Source organism: Aedes aegypti, chromosome 3 (assembly GCF_002204515.2).
Source record: "Aedes aegypti strain LVP_AGWG chromosome 3, AaegL5.0 Primary Assembly, whole genome shotgun sequence".
Lineage (NCBI taxonomy): Eukaryota > Metazoa > Arthropoda > Insecta > Diptera > Culicidae > Aedes > Aedes aegypti.
In genome coordinates, this window is record NC_035109.1 from 6,065,255 (window position 1) to 6,082,071 (window position 16,817).

A 16,817-nucleotide genomic window follows, 5' to 3' on the forward strand; every position below is an offset into this window, starting at 1 on the left:
AGTTTTCGGATATTTCTCAATATAATTTTCTAAGAAATTCTTCGAAGATTTTTCTAGATGGCTGTGAAGACACTATTTTTTATTATCTTCTATCGGCTCCATCCCATTACCTCGAATGCCACTACCCTGAATGGGTCACTATCCTGAAAGCCATTACCCCGAATGGGTCATTACCCCGAACGCCATTATACCGAATAGTAGTGCAGTATCTTGTTTTGCGGCCAAAAAATGTTGACGATACTGTAATAATGTAAACTAGTAATCAATGGTGCGTAAAATTCCTCGGTGAAATTTTCATCGTATATTTTCACTTCTTCTATAAGTCAGCTTTTCTTATGATATTTCCTGTTCAGGACTATCTTCTTTTTCTTTCTCGGACAGAACCTGTTTCTCAGCTCAGTGGGCACTTTCACAGTTTTTGACTGAGAGCTTCCCTTGACAATTGATCAATTTTGTATGTGTGCCTCTACGCCAGGGAAGTCATGGAAATTGTCTTACTGAATATCTGCTAGTTCACCGCTATTTGGATTTAATTTTCAATTCCATTTATTTTTGTAAAACATATTTTTCTTTTCAATAAACGAAGATTTTACCATAGAATCACGTTGTTACAGTGAATATTAACGTTATGCAAGCATTTTATCAGTGATTTGCCCTTCTTTCTTAAATAGGCTGTTCTTCCAAGTTATCATTAGAAAAGCTAGCCATCAATATTTTGATATGGAGGAACAGCTAATTCGTTTGGAACCATCTTTACAGTTTTAATTAAAATCAAGAATAGTAAGAATCGATCATTTGTCAAAACTGAAATAGCAGTTTTTTTTTCATATCGATCAACAAATCAAGAAAAACAAGAACGTCCGTGTATCATAATTGACACAATAAGGAAACAGACGTTTTTATTTTTCTAGAATTTCTGTCAATTTTGGCAACTGGTCAATTCTAAGTAGAACCTTAACCCCACTGCCAGCAGCCTAATTTTTAGCGCATCACATACAAACCGTATTCACACCGCGATAACTGTTTTGTTTCTCAATATTTTTACACATTTTTTTCACGAGTTCTCAAATATCAATATTAATACTTGTTTTTAATTTTGAATCGTGGTTTACGGCTAACCAGCCGAGTGGAAGTTTAACAACTACCGAAAAGCTAAACATTGCATATAATTTGCAATTGCATTAGATGAACAAATTCACATCAATTTGTCCATCTAATGCAATTGCAAATTAAATGTAATGTTTAGATTTTCGGTAGTTATCAATATCAGTTTATTAAAAAATAAAATGTGGACTATAAAATGCCAGGTAATAAAAAGCTACTCGGAAAAAATCATAACAATCGGTTGAGTATTTTTGGAGATATCCGCAAATTTCCATATGACGTTTTTTGAAGTTGAGAACTTAAATGCTCATTACTCGGCTACACGAAATTGCTTCATTTTTTCACAACATACTCTCATTAATGTATTGTTCCAAAGAGTAAATAGCTGAATATGATACAAATTTTGTAGCCTAAAAAATTAACGTGGATTATGGGTACGCGTCGGTCTCCCAAGGAATTTTGGAATATTTCTCGGATCCAGATGATCAATGATCTATATCGATACGGATCCTAAAACTAGATGAGTTTTAGAGAGAACTTTTGAAAAAAATAGTGCAAAAATATCGAGAAACAAAAAAAAATATCGCGATTTGAATTTATATTTGCGGTAAAAAATGAGACTGCAAGTAGAGGGATTGATCTTGTTATAATTTCAATCACAAATTTCATTTTTTTTGTGTGTTAAAACAGTCAGATCTCTTATGGAACTGCTCACCACTTTTCTATCATCATCCTTTCTTAATTGTCTGGAATCAAACAAAGAAAGTTTTTACTGCAGCGGCAAACAGAGGCCGCTGTGTTTCAAGTATTCTACAGTGGAACAATTGTCTATATAACAAAAAATGGAAGACAAAACCAAACGAAACTTTGTATGTATGAATTATTTGCTCTTTTAAAGCTCCTTTTTTATCTTCTAAAATTTGAAAAATAAATTGCTTAAGCCAAAGTCGTTTCATGTTATGCATTCGGGGTAGTGCCATAGAGTCATTCTATCTTATATTGAGTTGATACCTTATAGACATGTATGAAAATAACTAATCATCAGGACTTGCGAATGGATTTGCTCTATACATTAAAACAGGTCGACCGTTAGATGTTCGAAGTTCTAGAGTTCGAGGTACTGTAAACAATTTTCGACAGTATACAATAAAATGTCGTCTGACGGCTTCACAACTGTATAGAGAAGTGGACATTGACAAAATTATGAAATACGGCAGACTGCTTTGGGCTGGTCACTTTACATGAATATCGAAAGAGCGACGAGCAATGATAATATTCAGCAGAGTACCTTTAGCAGATTGTCGATTTTGAGGCAGTCAGTGCACAAATTGGCTTTCTGCGGTTGAAGAAGACTTAAGGGCATTTAACGTCTAAGTCGACTGGAGTTCAGGACCTGGCTCAGTAGAGTGGATCATCAATTCTGCGTAGTTTCAACAACTTAACGGGTGTTCAGTGGAAAATGAGATTTTTTCAGTAGTACAGTAAAAAAAATCAACGGTATCACCCTAAATGCTTTGGAATGTCAAAAATCCTGTGTCTATGCAAAGTGCTTGGTGAGCTTTCAAGAAAATTGCCATTTTCATGCCAAACTGGAGGTGGTTCGTCTTACCCTGGATGGCACTCTTACCCCGTCTTCCCCTACAGCGTTTCGTAAAACGCGGAGTGCTTGCTGTTTCGGTAAAAATGTCGCATAGTGCTTACTGTTTCGACGCCATCTTCAATTGAACTGACAGCACCCGAGCGAAAAGAAACATACCGCCAATTTTTGGAGAGTACAGAGTGCAGTTCTCTTGCAGGAAAAAAATACGCTCTTTACTTAACTTACTGAAAGGTATTGAAATCATTATCATTTTTTTACTGAACACCCGTTAGCCCATATTTTATTTATTTTTTGTTAAATTGACTGCACACAAAAAGGCAGTCAAATAAATTTTATATAGAATGTCGGTCCCACAAGGAACAGCTGAAAATCTTCAAAACCAAATGAACAATCAATATCGACGCAGATTCTGAAAACAGTGAACGAAAGAAAAAAAAATTGAGAGTTTGTGAAAAAATGGTGCAAAAATATCGAAAAACAAAAAAGTTTTTGCGATTTGAATCTTTTTTGATAGTAAAAAAACAAAGCTACTGATAGAGGGATAAACTCAGCAGAAATGATCAGTACTAGAAACTCTAAATAGGATTTTATCTTAAAGCAAACACAAGGAGTACATATTTTTCTTTGTACAAATCTCACAAGTATTCACGGCAAAACCATTTGATTATATTTTAGTCATGACGAATAATGTGAAAAGTGGCAGTAATGACGATGACCATCAGATATAACGAAGCAAGAAGTGCAATTACAGTAGATCTATTCGGAAGAAATAAATCAAACGGCGAGAACTACTAACCTGAAGTATATGATGATCGATGGCATTTGGATCCTTTGCGGAAAGCGAAACTATACTGATACCATGGTCGAAACACAGCGGCTGCACTGGATTGTAGTTCCCAATCTCGACTTCGTAGTCTTCCTCCAGTTCTTTGAGATTTGATGGCTGATAAAGCGGTATTTTAACTTGCCGCGGGCTATTCGATGCTGATCTGAGAAAGTCAAGCAAACTCTGCGGCGATTCTCGGCATAGATGGTCATGATGCTTGAAGAAGGCAGACAGCTTGTCCGCAGCAGGTGCTACCCTAGTGATGATTTCTTCCGCCAAAGGGTCGTTATCCGGTTCGTCCAGCGATTCCGGCGACAGTAGCGGCTCTGTTAACTCATCGGATACATGTTCTGCGGTAGGAGTCGGCGCAGGGAATTTTAAAGGCAGCGTCACCTGGGATAACTTTTGCAACATTTCTTCATCGTCAGGATCTGATGTTTGGTTGCCGTCTCCCAGGTAGTATTTTTCGGTATGCTCTTGAAATTGACTTTGCTGCTTGGTTGCCTTTCGCAACAAGCACTTGATTTCCTCGACATGGTTCTTGAAGTAAGGAATAGTACGACACGTCGGTATTGCCTGGTAATTTAAAAACGATCTGTGAAATTAATTGAGCTATGTATAATTGACTATTGCAACCCACCAGTGCTCTCGAACCAGCATTGCTGTACTCTGCTGAGTCAAAAACGTTTTCAAGAAACTCGTACACGGAATTTCTTCCCCGATCCGTAGTGGACGACCAAAAAGGTTCCTTTTTAAGTGACCTGTAACAGAGAAGGGTAGACAAACGAAACCGCTTGTATTTATTCTGCATCAAAGTTTTCAACGTAATGTCTCTTATAGTAAGAAATTTAAGTAAAACTAAAGGCACAGCTTATTAATCAGATGTTTTTAAACGACGGAAGCAAGTAGTTTCCGCCGGCCTACAACTATCTAATGCCGCTGGAGGCCGAAAGAAACCCCTTCTTCCTTCGATTCTCTCAAATCTAGAATTAGCACCTGAAATATATCATCCATCATAATAAATCAAATTAAAAAGAACAAGTTCGGTAGTTCAGTACCCTCTCAGCAGTAGAGTTCAGGGAAGTTTTGGGATAGGCACTCACTTTAGACCGTCCACTATCTCTTTAGCACCATTGAAATTTCCGATGTTCCAGCATGACATAGCAACACGCAACAGACATGCAAAGGCCGCTTTTCGTTCGTCTTGTGTACCTTGTGATAGGATAAAATAGTTGGTCCACGCGCTTGTCTGCAAAATTAGAGATGGGTCACATAAATCAATTCCCATTAGCTGAGATTACAGTTCAAAGTTAAAAGTATAACACCATCAAGTCGGTACCTCATCGAAGCGTTTGCGTATGGCATTCAGGGTTGATGAAAACCCACTCGGAGTTCGGATTGCAGTTGATACGCTGGAACTTGCAGTCAAATTGGCAACGTTGGTTGTCGACGATGATGTCGTAGTCTGCTCTCGGCTGCCGTTAGCTATGCTATAGGTACTACCGCTGGCGCTCGTTGTATTGGGTGTAGCAAGATTTGGATTACTGTTTATCGAGGAATGGGTCCCCGACTCCTTCTGCAGCTCGTGTATTGCATCATTAATGAAATCGTGCAAGGATACCTGTGAACAAAGGAACAAAAATGGAACAACTTTAGGACGTTGAAGCACATTAACGAAGGCGACCTTTAAATTCATTCGATACTTTGTGCTGTTAATTAATATATTTTTTGTGTAATGGTTGATGGCTGAGATGCTGAAGTATTTATTTTTGATTTTAAAATTGGTTTCGATTTCAACTTTCCGCTGATATTCGACAGATGAAGATTTTGATGGAATCAAAAATTCAGTCAGAAGAAAGAATTAAAAAGTTTTATACGTGCCTCTCATTACATTTCGATATTGGTCAACAATGATTGCGTCAGTGCGTCAATAATAGGAAAGTAATTCAATTGGCGACATTGAGCATGTCCTTCAAAACAATTCAGATTTAAAAATAACTTCCAGGATGTTCTTTGTAGAAAATAAATATTCTATTAATGAAAAAGACATTATTTAGAATCGAAAACAATAGACAATAGATTTTTCTTTAGCATATCTAGATTAACATCGTGCCTGCCGATATACGAGTGCGAAAATAGCAGCTTCGGTGATGAAAGCTCTCAGCTAATAACTGTGGAAGTGTTCTTTGAACGCTGAGCTAAGAATCAATCACATAGCAAGAGATATTATGATTCTATCACTATTTCCCGAGCACGAAAATCATTCGTCCGAATTAGAGTGTCCATCCCAGGATATCTCGGGATAAACAATCCCGGGATTTGACAAATTTCGGGATTTCCCGTTTCCCAGGATATTAGTTCTGTCATCCCGGGAATCCCGGGATTCCCGAAATGTACGTAGAATTTGATGAAAACCACTAAGGTTCAATAAAAAACAAATGACATTTTCCTCACTTTCAAGCCTTATTTGATAAAATAGAAAATCAGTATGAAAAAGAGTATAAACGATTAATAATTTTCATGAAAAGACCTACTTACCAAGTAAGAAACACATATTTTTATTTGTCTAGTTGCAAAGAATTAATGGATTTTTCTTAAACATAAGCCGTTTTTACAAGCCTAGGCTGAGCAAGCAAATTTGAAAGTAAATACACCCAAGCTTCAGTGAATAATTTTCAGTAATTTACTTTTAGCATGATATTTTAAAATACCTTCAATGATCTTATTTAGTTTCTTTTTCTCTGAAGCTTTAAATCAATTTTCAAATGTCTTTAGTAAATTGATTTGATAATCTGACATATTTTTACCATACTCCCATTCATAAGTGTTATAGAGAATCTGATAAAAAAACTTACTTGATATATGAAATGTGGTTCCTTGTTATCAACATATTATCTTGAAAGTTACATAATCTTCTTAATTCGATTCCGAAAAACATTGTATTGTTGAATTTGTACTTCCATTTCAACCAAAATACTAGTTTTACTGACAATCCCGGAAATTCTCGGGACGACAATAGATTTTTGTCCCGACCCAGGACGAGCAAAATGGCCGGGAAATGGACACTCTAGTCCGAATGACAAACGGCCGAATGCAACAAACGCCCGAAACTTATAACGCAGCGTAACAAAAATAGCATTTTTGGGTGTCTCAATGATCATATCATACGTCTCTAGTAAATTTGGGTTTATTGAATCTGGTACCGCTCTCAGAAATGTTCTAGCACGTCACAATTTTGAGCTACAGTTCGCCAAAGATGTATACAATACTGATTTTATTAATGTTTACATAACATTTGATGATTAATGACTGTTTAATTATCTAATCCATGAAGCGATCAGAACAGGACTTAAACTGTCATGTAATATATAGTTTAGTTTAAAATGCACGATTAAAAATCGATTTTTTTTAACATGCCTGCACTGCCCATAAATGCATAATTGTCCCAATATATAAAAGAGTAGGAATTGAGAAAACAGCACTTATAGTTTGAGATTTGTTTTCTAATACAAATGTTTATAATTTTCTAGACGAGTTTTGCATGCCATATTCATTTAGCATACGCTTAGGCCTACCATGTGACATTTTTGTAAAGGAGGACAATTCGAGTGACTGGAACTGAAAAAGGAGGGCATATAATTTTGTACCTTTTTCTCGTAACTGCCGATCCTCGTATTTAATTCATGGCCTTATGCTTAGTGAGCTGATACATTTGTCATTGGTTCTTCTTCAACTCGTATAAAATCTAAATGTTATCATACCAAATTCCAGCTCTAAATATAAGCTCAAATAAATCAATTACTAACAATATTATTATTATATTCAGGAAGCAATGTTCAAAAATAAGTAGAAAGTCGTTATGCTTGATTATATTCTTGTTAGCACTCAAACATAATGGAATAAGTACGTTAAAGATACATTCTTTTACATGCGTGGCTTTGTTTCATCTTCACTCAAACTTATTTGTTCCAGAAAATTTTTTAAAGCAAAAATCGAAGAATTCAAAATTGAAATACTATTTCCAATACAATTAGGATAAAGAATTGTTTGGGAATTTTAATTCTTTACTGTGGCATCTAGAGTTTGCAATTTTCCCGGGATTCGATCTGTCGAACATATATTTAGATATATTTGGTTATTTTTAAGAACTGATTGATGTAACATCCGAAGCTTCTACAGTCTTTCAGTTAGCTTTAGCCAAATTTTGCGACCTTCTGAGCTAAATTCTCTGTGAAGCAATTCTTCAATTTTCAATGATTAAGAATAAACTATACCGTTTTTTAATAAAAAAAATAATCCCAAATATTTGTCAAGCTGGGAATGTTCTAAAACATACAATGATAATTTTCCTTCGACCAACTGTTTTTAATAATCGCAACGTTTCCTATTGAAACTTAATGCACTGGAAGATCATTCTTATCATTGAAAACTTGAAAAAGTATTTGGGAAAAAATAGGTGAAAAGTGATTGAACGCGATCACGCTAATGTAAGTGCATCAAATTCAAACTATTAGTGCAGAAAACGACGAACTTTCGAACAAACCATGAAGGATGAAGATTTACCGTTTTATCTCAAACTAATGGTTCCGGCAAACTTCGTCTTGCCATCAAGTAGGCTGTTGAAAACGCCATGAAACGTCCCATACAAAAATATAGTTCCGTTCAGTCTCGTTTTTTTCGACTTTCCCGGTGAATATTCTGAACTTTTTATGCACACAAACACGTCGGAACACTACACGAACACTTTAGTGAAAGAATTGTTAAAATCTGGTATCCCGTTCGTAAGCCATTTCGTGACATACAAACACCACTCCATTTATATAGATTTCAAACATGACTCATATTCCGATGAGAGATGATTTTAGAGATAAAAACTTATATTAATAACTTCAGTTGTACATGAATTGATCATCGAGTGCAGAAATTTAGATTGATTTAATTGAAACCCCATCGTTTACAATAGACTGTTTGGAATAGAAATTTGAGACAAAATGGTCGATATCAGAAAATTATCTGTTTTAACTATATATATTTGAAAAGTAAAATTTTCCCTAATTCTTGAAACGAATAAAATATTCTTTGGAACACGAAGCTGGTCCTATCCGGCGTATTTCGGAAAATTTTGCATTTTAAAAAAAAACTCTTTTTAACCAGTGGTATAAGTTGATATGGAGAAGTATGCCTAGAGTGGACGAGAAAAGCTAAAGTACGCAAATGTTCTAAAAAAATATATATAATTTTTTCCACTTTGACCCCCGTTTCACCTGCCAAAACCCCCCCTAGAGCCGAATCCTGGTTGCGCTACTGATTCGTATTTCATGTATATATGTTTTATACCAGTAAATTTATATGGTTATTTCTCTTATTTTGTGAGTTTGTGCTTCTAAAAAAAATCTGTTGGCTTCGTTTTAATTGTGAAATTGAAATCATATATACTAACATCGAAGCAATCCTTTCAAGCCCTAGAATAACAACCAACTAGAGTCTTATGTTGAAAATTGTGACTGTTACATCCATGAAAACTTTATAAGCCCACTCAATTAATGAAAAAAAAATCCTTTGTTTACTATAGCTTTTAATCATTTTTAGAAAAAAAACATATCGTCAAAAACATATACATTTTATCAACAACTATTTAATTTCGGAAAACAAAAAAACAACGTCGAATTATAACTAGTTATCTAGTGAACTAATTGCTTCTAATGATGTTATTCTTCTTCTTGGTGTTACATCCTCATTGGGACAGAGCCTGTTTTTCGGCTTAGTGTTCAATGAGCATTTCCACTGTTATTAAATGAGAGCTTTCTTTGCCAAAGTTGCAATTTTCGCATTCGAATATCGTGTGGTAGGTACGATGAGTACGATGATATTTTCCATTACCAAAAGATCCTGGACTGACCGGGAATCGAACCCAGACACCTTTAGTATAGAGCGGTTCCATTTGAATTCGAATGTCGGTTTACTTTTGTATTTTTTGATTTGGATGAAATTTTGCATATGCATATGCATATGCATATTTCTTTATGCCCAAAAATGCCTTTTTGCATCATCGGCTCGCCATTTTGACTCTAGCCTTACTTTTGAGAAGGGCCTAAGAAAAAAATCCTTAATAATTTTCAAAAAATTATAACTTAGAAACGGTTTGTCCGATCAGTTTGGTGTCTTCCGCAAAGTTTTAGGTTATTGTTGGGACTATCTGGAAAAAAAATATACACTATAAAAAAAATGTTGTAATATTTTATATATCAAAGATAAAGCTTAAAAATCAATTTTCTCAAAAATTTTATTTTTAATTTTTTTTATTTTTTTATATGTTAAAGTAGTCAAAAAATGAAGTCTTTTGCACAGTGAGTCAAGATGAAGAAATCATGGACAAAAAAGTTATGATTTTTTTAAAATAGGTGAATTTTTGAAAATGATCATAATAAACTTTTTAAATATTTTTCAACTCGATTTTATGAAAGTACGCAAAATTTACAACAAAAAAGGTATACGGAAAAATCAGGCTAACTTTTACCGTTTTAAAGATACAGCGATTTTATTACAAAATTATGATATAATTTTCAATTTTCGGTCATTATAATGTAACTTAGAAACGGTTTGTCCGATCAGTTTGGTGTCTTCCGCAAAGTTTTAGGTTATTGTTGGGACTATCTGGAAAAAAATATACACTGTAAAAAAATGTTGTAATTTTTTATATATCGAAAATAAAGCTTAAAAATCAATTTTCTCAAAAATCGTATTTTTGATTTTTTTTTTTTATATGTTGAAGTAGACAAAAAATGAAGTCTTTTGCACAGTGGGTCAAGATGGAGAAATCATGGACAAAAAAGTTATGATTTAAAAAAAAAAGGTGAATTTGTTGAAAATGGTCATAATAAACTTTTCAAATGTTTCGGTAGCAATTAGCAAAATTTTCTCATATACCTTTTTTGTTGAAAATTTTGCGTACTTTCATAAAATCGGGTCGAAAAGCATTCATTTTCAAAAATTCACCTATTTTCAAAAAATCATAACTTTTTTGTCCATGATTTCTCCATCTTGACCCACTGTGCAAAAGACTTCATTTTTTGTCTACTTTAACATATAAAAAAAATAAAAAAAGAAACAAAAATACGATTTTTGAGAAAATTGATTTTTAAGCTTTATTTTCGATATATAAAAAATTACAATTTTTTTTACAGTGTATATTTTTTCCAGATGGTCACAACAATAACCTAAAACTTTGCGGAAGGCACCAAACTGATCGGACAAACCGTTTCTAAGTTATAATTTTTTGAAAATTATTAAGGATTTTTTTCTTAGGCCCTTCTCAAAAGTAAGGCTAGAGTCAAAATGGCGAGCCGATGATGCAAAAAGGCATTTTTGGGCATAAAGAAAGCATGTGCAACATTTCATCCAAATCAAAAAATATAAAAATGAAATTTGGGAAAAAAAAGTCGTCGTTTTCTGTGGAACCGCTCTATAGCTTTGGTTTGTAACCGCGGACTCTAACCACTCGGCTAACGAAGGTCCCTGGTTAGAATGATATGACAAGTAAATTGTGCGAAGGTTTTTGTTTGAAAATAGATGGTCAATCCTTTTTTTAATAGAACTACCCGGGAAATACGTGAATCCCGGGAAACAGAAAATCATTTCCCGGGAAATCTCATTTCCCGGGAAATCTCATTTCCCGGAAAAATGTTCCCGGGATTGCAAACTCTAGTGGCATCTTTTTGTCGGCCAAATTGTTTTAAACTCGGCATATTGTTGCTAAACATATGAGTTTGGTACCATGAAAAAAACTCCCCTGGGGGCGGTCCATTAATTATGTAAGGGCTTATGGGGGGAGGGGGGGTCTGAGATTTCTTACGCGCCACACAATTTATTTTAAATTTTCATACCAAAAATCTTACCATGGGGGGAGGGGGTGTTGAAAAACACCGAAAATTGTCTTACGTAATTAATGGATCGCCCCCTGCCGAAGTGAATCAAAAGTGCCAAGAATAGGATCCATCTTATTAGCGCAATTAAAAGGCGGAAATTCGAAAATGAAATTTTAGTGACTACATCGCAACTCAAAAATCATGACTGTTGGTTTTTATATAATTACGTTCTTAACCTTAGTTAGATACTGGGGTCATAATGACCCAAAATCGAATTTCAACTTGCAATATCTCCGTTGTTATCAAACGGATCTTTCTGAAATTCCCTGACTTTTAATATTTTGTGGAAACGAAGCGCAAGACCAAAAAAATTTTTTCTTAAGGTGATTCTAAGATGGCGCCACAAAAAAACAACTTAATAAGATACTGGGGTCATTATGACCCAGAAATGTATACCCCTATAAATCAGCGAAATATCAACCGAATAATGAAATTTATGCCGCATTCGAAAGATATACTCCTCAAGATTCTGATCAATACCTGGAATACCGGTTCCGGATCCAGTGGCCACCGGGAATCGGCTACGAAGGGGACCATGTTGGCCACGTGGAATTTCAGTACAATTAGTCCAGAAATCTGCAGTCATCACCAAATTGTATAAGATGCAGGCCATATAGGAATGTACTGTCTTCAGCAAACTTGCTTCGGGGACCAAGAACTTCCACATAAGATACAATTTAGTTCAGAACTCGATCACCGCGTGGCGCTAGCGTCGATGCGAACTTCCGGTAGGAGCTAATTATGCGATAACTCGAGAATGCGAACACATAGAAGGATGCTGTCTTCGGCAAAGTTGCTCAGGAGGATAAGCACTTCCTCATGAGATACAATTTAGTTCAGAACTCGACCGTTGCGTGGCGTTAGCGTCGATATGAACCTCCGGTAGGGGCTTATTATGCGATAACTCGAGATCGCGAGCACATAGAAGGATGCTGTCTTCGGCAAAGTTGCTCAGGAGGATAAGGACTTCCACATAAGATACAATTTAGTTCAGAACTCGACCACCGCGTGGCGCTAGCGTCGATACGAACTTCCGGTGGAGGCTAATTATGCGATAACTCGAGATTGCGAACACATAGAAGATTGCTGTCTTCGGCAAAGTTGCTCAGGAGGATAAGCACTTCCTCATGAGATACAATTTAGTTCAGAACTCGACCACCGCGTGGCGCTAGCGTCGATACGTACTTCCGGTAGAGGCTAATTATGCGATACCTCGAGAATGCGAACACATAGAAGGATGCTGTCTTCGGCAAAGTTGCTCAGGAGGATAAGCACTTCCACATAAGATTCAATTTAGTTCAGAACTCGACCACCGCGTGGCGCTAGCGTCGATACGAACTTCTGGTGGAGGCTAATTATGCGATAACTCGAGATTGCGAACACATAGAAGATTGCTGTCTTCGGCAAAGTTGCTCAGGAGGATAAGCACTTCCTCATGAGATACAATTTAGTTCAGAACTCGACCACCGCGTGGCGCTAGCGTCGATACGTACTTCCGGTAGAGGCTAATTATGCGATACCTCGAGAATGCGAACACATAGAAGGATGCTGTCTTCGGCAAAGTTGCTAGGGAGGATAAGCACTTCCTCATGAGATATAGTTTAGTTCAGAACACGACCGCTGCGTGGCGCTAGCGTTGATATGAACTTCCGGTAGGAGCTAATTATGCGATAACTCGAGATTGCGAGCACATAGAAAGATGCAGTCTTCGGCAAAGTTGTTCATGAGGATAAGGACTTCCACATAAGATACAATTTAGTTCAGAACTCGACCACCGCGTGGCGCTAGTGTCGATATGGACTTTCAGTTAGGGCTAATTATGCGATAACACGAGATTGCGAGCATATAGAAGGATGCTGTCTTCGGCAAAGTTGCTCAGGAGGATAAGGACTTCCACATAAGATACAAAACATAGAAGGATGCTGTCTTCGGCAAAGTTGCTCAAGAGGATAAGCACTTCCTCATGAGATACAATTTAGTTCAGAACTCGACCGCTGCGTGGCGCTAGCGTCGATATGAACTTCCGGTAGGAGCTAATTATGCGATACCTCGAGATTGCGAGCACATAGGAGGATGCAGTCTTCAGCAAAGTTGCTCAGGAGGATAAGAACTTCCTTTTGAGATACAATTTAGTTCAGAACTCGACCGTTGCGTGGCGCTAGCGTCGATAGGAACTTCCGGTAGAGGCTAATTATGCGATAACTCGAGAATGCGAACACATAGAAGGATGCTGTCTTCGGCAAAGTTGCTCAGGAGGATAAGCACTTCCTCATGAGATACAATTTAGTTCAGAGCTCGACCGCTGCGTGACGTTGGCGTTGCTATGAACTTCCGGTAGGGGCTTATTATGCGATAACTCGAGATTGCGAGCACATAGAAGGATGCTGTCTTCGGCAAAGTTGCTCAGGAGGATAAGGACTTCCACATGAGATACAATTTAGTTCAGAGCTCGACCGCTGCGTGACGTTGGCGTTGCTATGAACTTCCGGTAGAGGCTTAATATGCGATAACTCGAGATTGCGAGCACATAGAAGGATGCTGTCTTCGGCAAAGTTGCTCAGGAGGATAAGCACTTCCTCATGAGATACAATTTAGTTCAGAACTCGACCACCGCATGACGCTAACGTTGATGTGGCCTTCCGGTAGGGGCTAATTGTGCGATAATACAAGAATGCGAACACATAGAAAGATGCAGTCTTCGGCAAAGTTGCTCAGGAGGATAAGGACTTCCACATAAGATACAATTTAGTTTAGAATACGACCACCACGTGGCGCTAGCGTCAATATGGACTTTCGGTAGGAGCTAATTATGCGATAACTCGAGAATGCGAGTACATAGAAGGATGCTGTCTTCGGCAAAGTTGCTCAGGAGGATAAGGACTTCCACATAAGACACAATTTAGTTTAGAACACGACCACCACGTGGCTAATTTTTAATGAAAACAAAGAAATAAATTGCTGAAATAAATTCGTGATAAACTCCAAAAAGACCTAAACAGTAATTTAAGGAGTAATTTTTTAAATCATTGGATAAATAAATAAATTGATAAAATTACGCCTTGAGGAGTACTGGGGGTGTCTCTCCTAGGAAATAATTTATAAGGATGTCCCCGAAAAAAAAATCTGTGGCGTATCCCTAGAAGAAATAAGAGATAGAATTCCGAAAGAAACTCTTGAGCACATTTCATAAGAAACATCCTACATTTTCTTACCCCTACTTAAAAAAGTGCACGTCATAAACTTTAATTTGAACGTAATCGTTATAGAATTCCTGGAGCGATCCCTGGAGGAAATCTTAGAAGTAAATCCTAGAGGAATCTTGAGAGGACTACCAGCGGAATGTCTGGAGAATTCACTGTGGAAATATTTTAAGTAATCCTTGAAGAAATGTTACTTAGAGAAACCTCTGACATTCTGCAAAAATCTCTGTAGAGATCTTCTTGGAGGAATCCTTAGGGGAATCTCTTATTTTTTATTAGAGGAATGTCAGGAGAAATCGCTTGAAGAATCTTTGGAAGAATCGCTGGAGAAGTGCTTGAAGTAATCTATGCAATAATTCCTGGAAAAGTTCCCTGAGGATGGATTAATTCCCGGAGAAATCTATCTGGAGTGAATTCTTCAGAGTTTTTGCAATTCCCACACAGGTCTTTTTTTTATTGAATTCTTCTACGATCTGATTTTAAAATTGTTTTCGGTATTTCTCAAGTTATTATTTTTGGATTTGACGGAATAATAGTCTGATTTTTTTCTAAAGGATAATTTTGAATTTTCTCAAGAGGATTTTTTAAAAACACTTCAGAGTACTTTTTAATAATGCGTCCCAATGAAGCTATTTTTGGAATTCCTCCAGCTGATCTTTCTAGTATAAGTCCATAAGATATTTCCAACATTCGTTCGAGTTAATGTATGAATTCCTCCACGATAATTTATTCAATTGTTCCAGAAATCTACTGAAGGTCTCCTCGAAGTTCTACATGAGTCTAATTTGATTCTTCTAATCCTTTATTATATAATTCTACGAGAAATTTGGATTTTTGGGATTTTTTCATTGGTGTTTGCGAAATTGCTTAATTTTTTTTACAAATCTTTTTTCAAGATAATTTGACGAAGTTTTTCTGAGTTTTTCCTGCCAATATTGTTATCATACAAAACCTTTATGCAAATTCTTGTTGAAATTTCTGCAGAAGCTGATCCAAAAGAAATGTCCAGAAGTTAACGGAGAAGAACTTCAGCACTAAATTTTTTTTTTTTTTTTTTTTAAAGAGACAATTTACACCGTCTTCAGCACATAGGCTGCACAGACTGAACGATCACTAACATTAGGCAACGGACTACACGAAACACCCAGTAGCCCAGCGATGAATTTTTCGTTTGAAGAAAAGTTTTCACCGACTGGAGCGGGAATCGAACCCACACCCCGTGGCACAATACGCCTAGGCGACTGACGCCGCTAACCGCAAGGCCACGAAGCCCACAGTTTAGAGGGCATACCATATGAAACAGTATTACTTGAAACGTCACTTCCTTGTGGCTAACGTCCCCTATGGGAACGGCTTGGGTGTGTTTTGAGAATGACACTACCAAGACAGCCAAAAGGAAGGAGGTTTCAAGCGCCTAATACTAACTTCATATTTCATAATCATAACTGCATATTTGTAACATTCGACAAAAGTAGGCATTGAGTAAATGGAATACCAAGAGTACATTTGATGACAGTATGGGAGGAAACTAAAATTAATAAAAATTACCAGGAACTCAAAAGTGCTTATTTGAGGCTGATATTTTGTACAACACATATCGCATACTAGGTGAATAGTCAGAAAATAATTCTGGTAGAAATTTCATTGCTGTTACATTACGAGGCTCATTTATAATCTCAATGTTACTGTTATGCGGTTATAATTACCAATGTGACAAAACAAGTTGGTATTTTTTTTTTCGAATTTTCTAGAACAATCTCACATATTTCAGTAAGTTGATCGAAAGTATTTATCATTTGATGACTCTCCATGGTATTAACTTCAATTTGTCAAAAATGTCGAATGTGACAAATATGCAGATATGGGCAGTGTAGGCATCCATGAAGGACTCTTGGAGACATCTTTGGAGGAATCACTGATGAATTGAGGTATCCTAGGAAGAATCGATGTAGAAATTTTGCAGGTGGAATCGCTAGAGAAATCCCTGGAAAAACCCCTGTAGATTTTTTGCTGGAAAAACCCCTGTAGATTTTTTTTGGATAAATCCCTGAAATAATCCTTATAGGAGTATTAAAATAGAAAAATTTCTCGAAAAATCTAAGGAGAAATATCTAAAGAAATCCGTGAATAGATTTAAAAAAAAAATTATAGAGATTTTACTG

At 36.4% G+C, this 16,817-nt stretch overlaps 1 protein-coding gene across 4 annotated transcripts in view; it reads right to left on the minus strand.

The window, feature by feature from the left end:
• LOC5570306 (1-phosphatidylinositol 4,5-bisphosphate phosphodiesterase epsilon-1) overlaps positions 1-16,817 on the minus strand; it is a 145,793-nt gene that overhangs the window by 47,474 nt on the left and 81,502 nt on the right. For all 4 annotated transcript variants that reach the window (XM_021854288.1, XM_021854286.1, XM_021854285.1 and 1 more), the window contains 4 exons: positions 4,870-5,151; positions 4,634-4,779; positions 4,171-4,291; positions 3,501-4,106 (listed from right to left, as the gene is read on the minus strand). In XM_021854288.1, the coding sequence (XP_021709980.1) occupies positions 3,501-4,106; positions 4,171-4,291; positions 4,634-4,779; positions 4,870-5,151 (1,155 nt within the window). The remainder of the gene's footprint in view (positions 1-3,500; positions 4,107-4,170; positions 4,292-4,633; positions 4,780-4,869; positions 5,152-16,817) is intronic.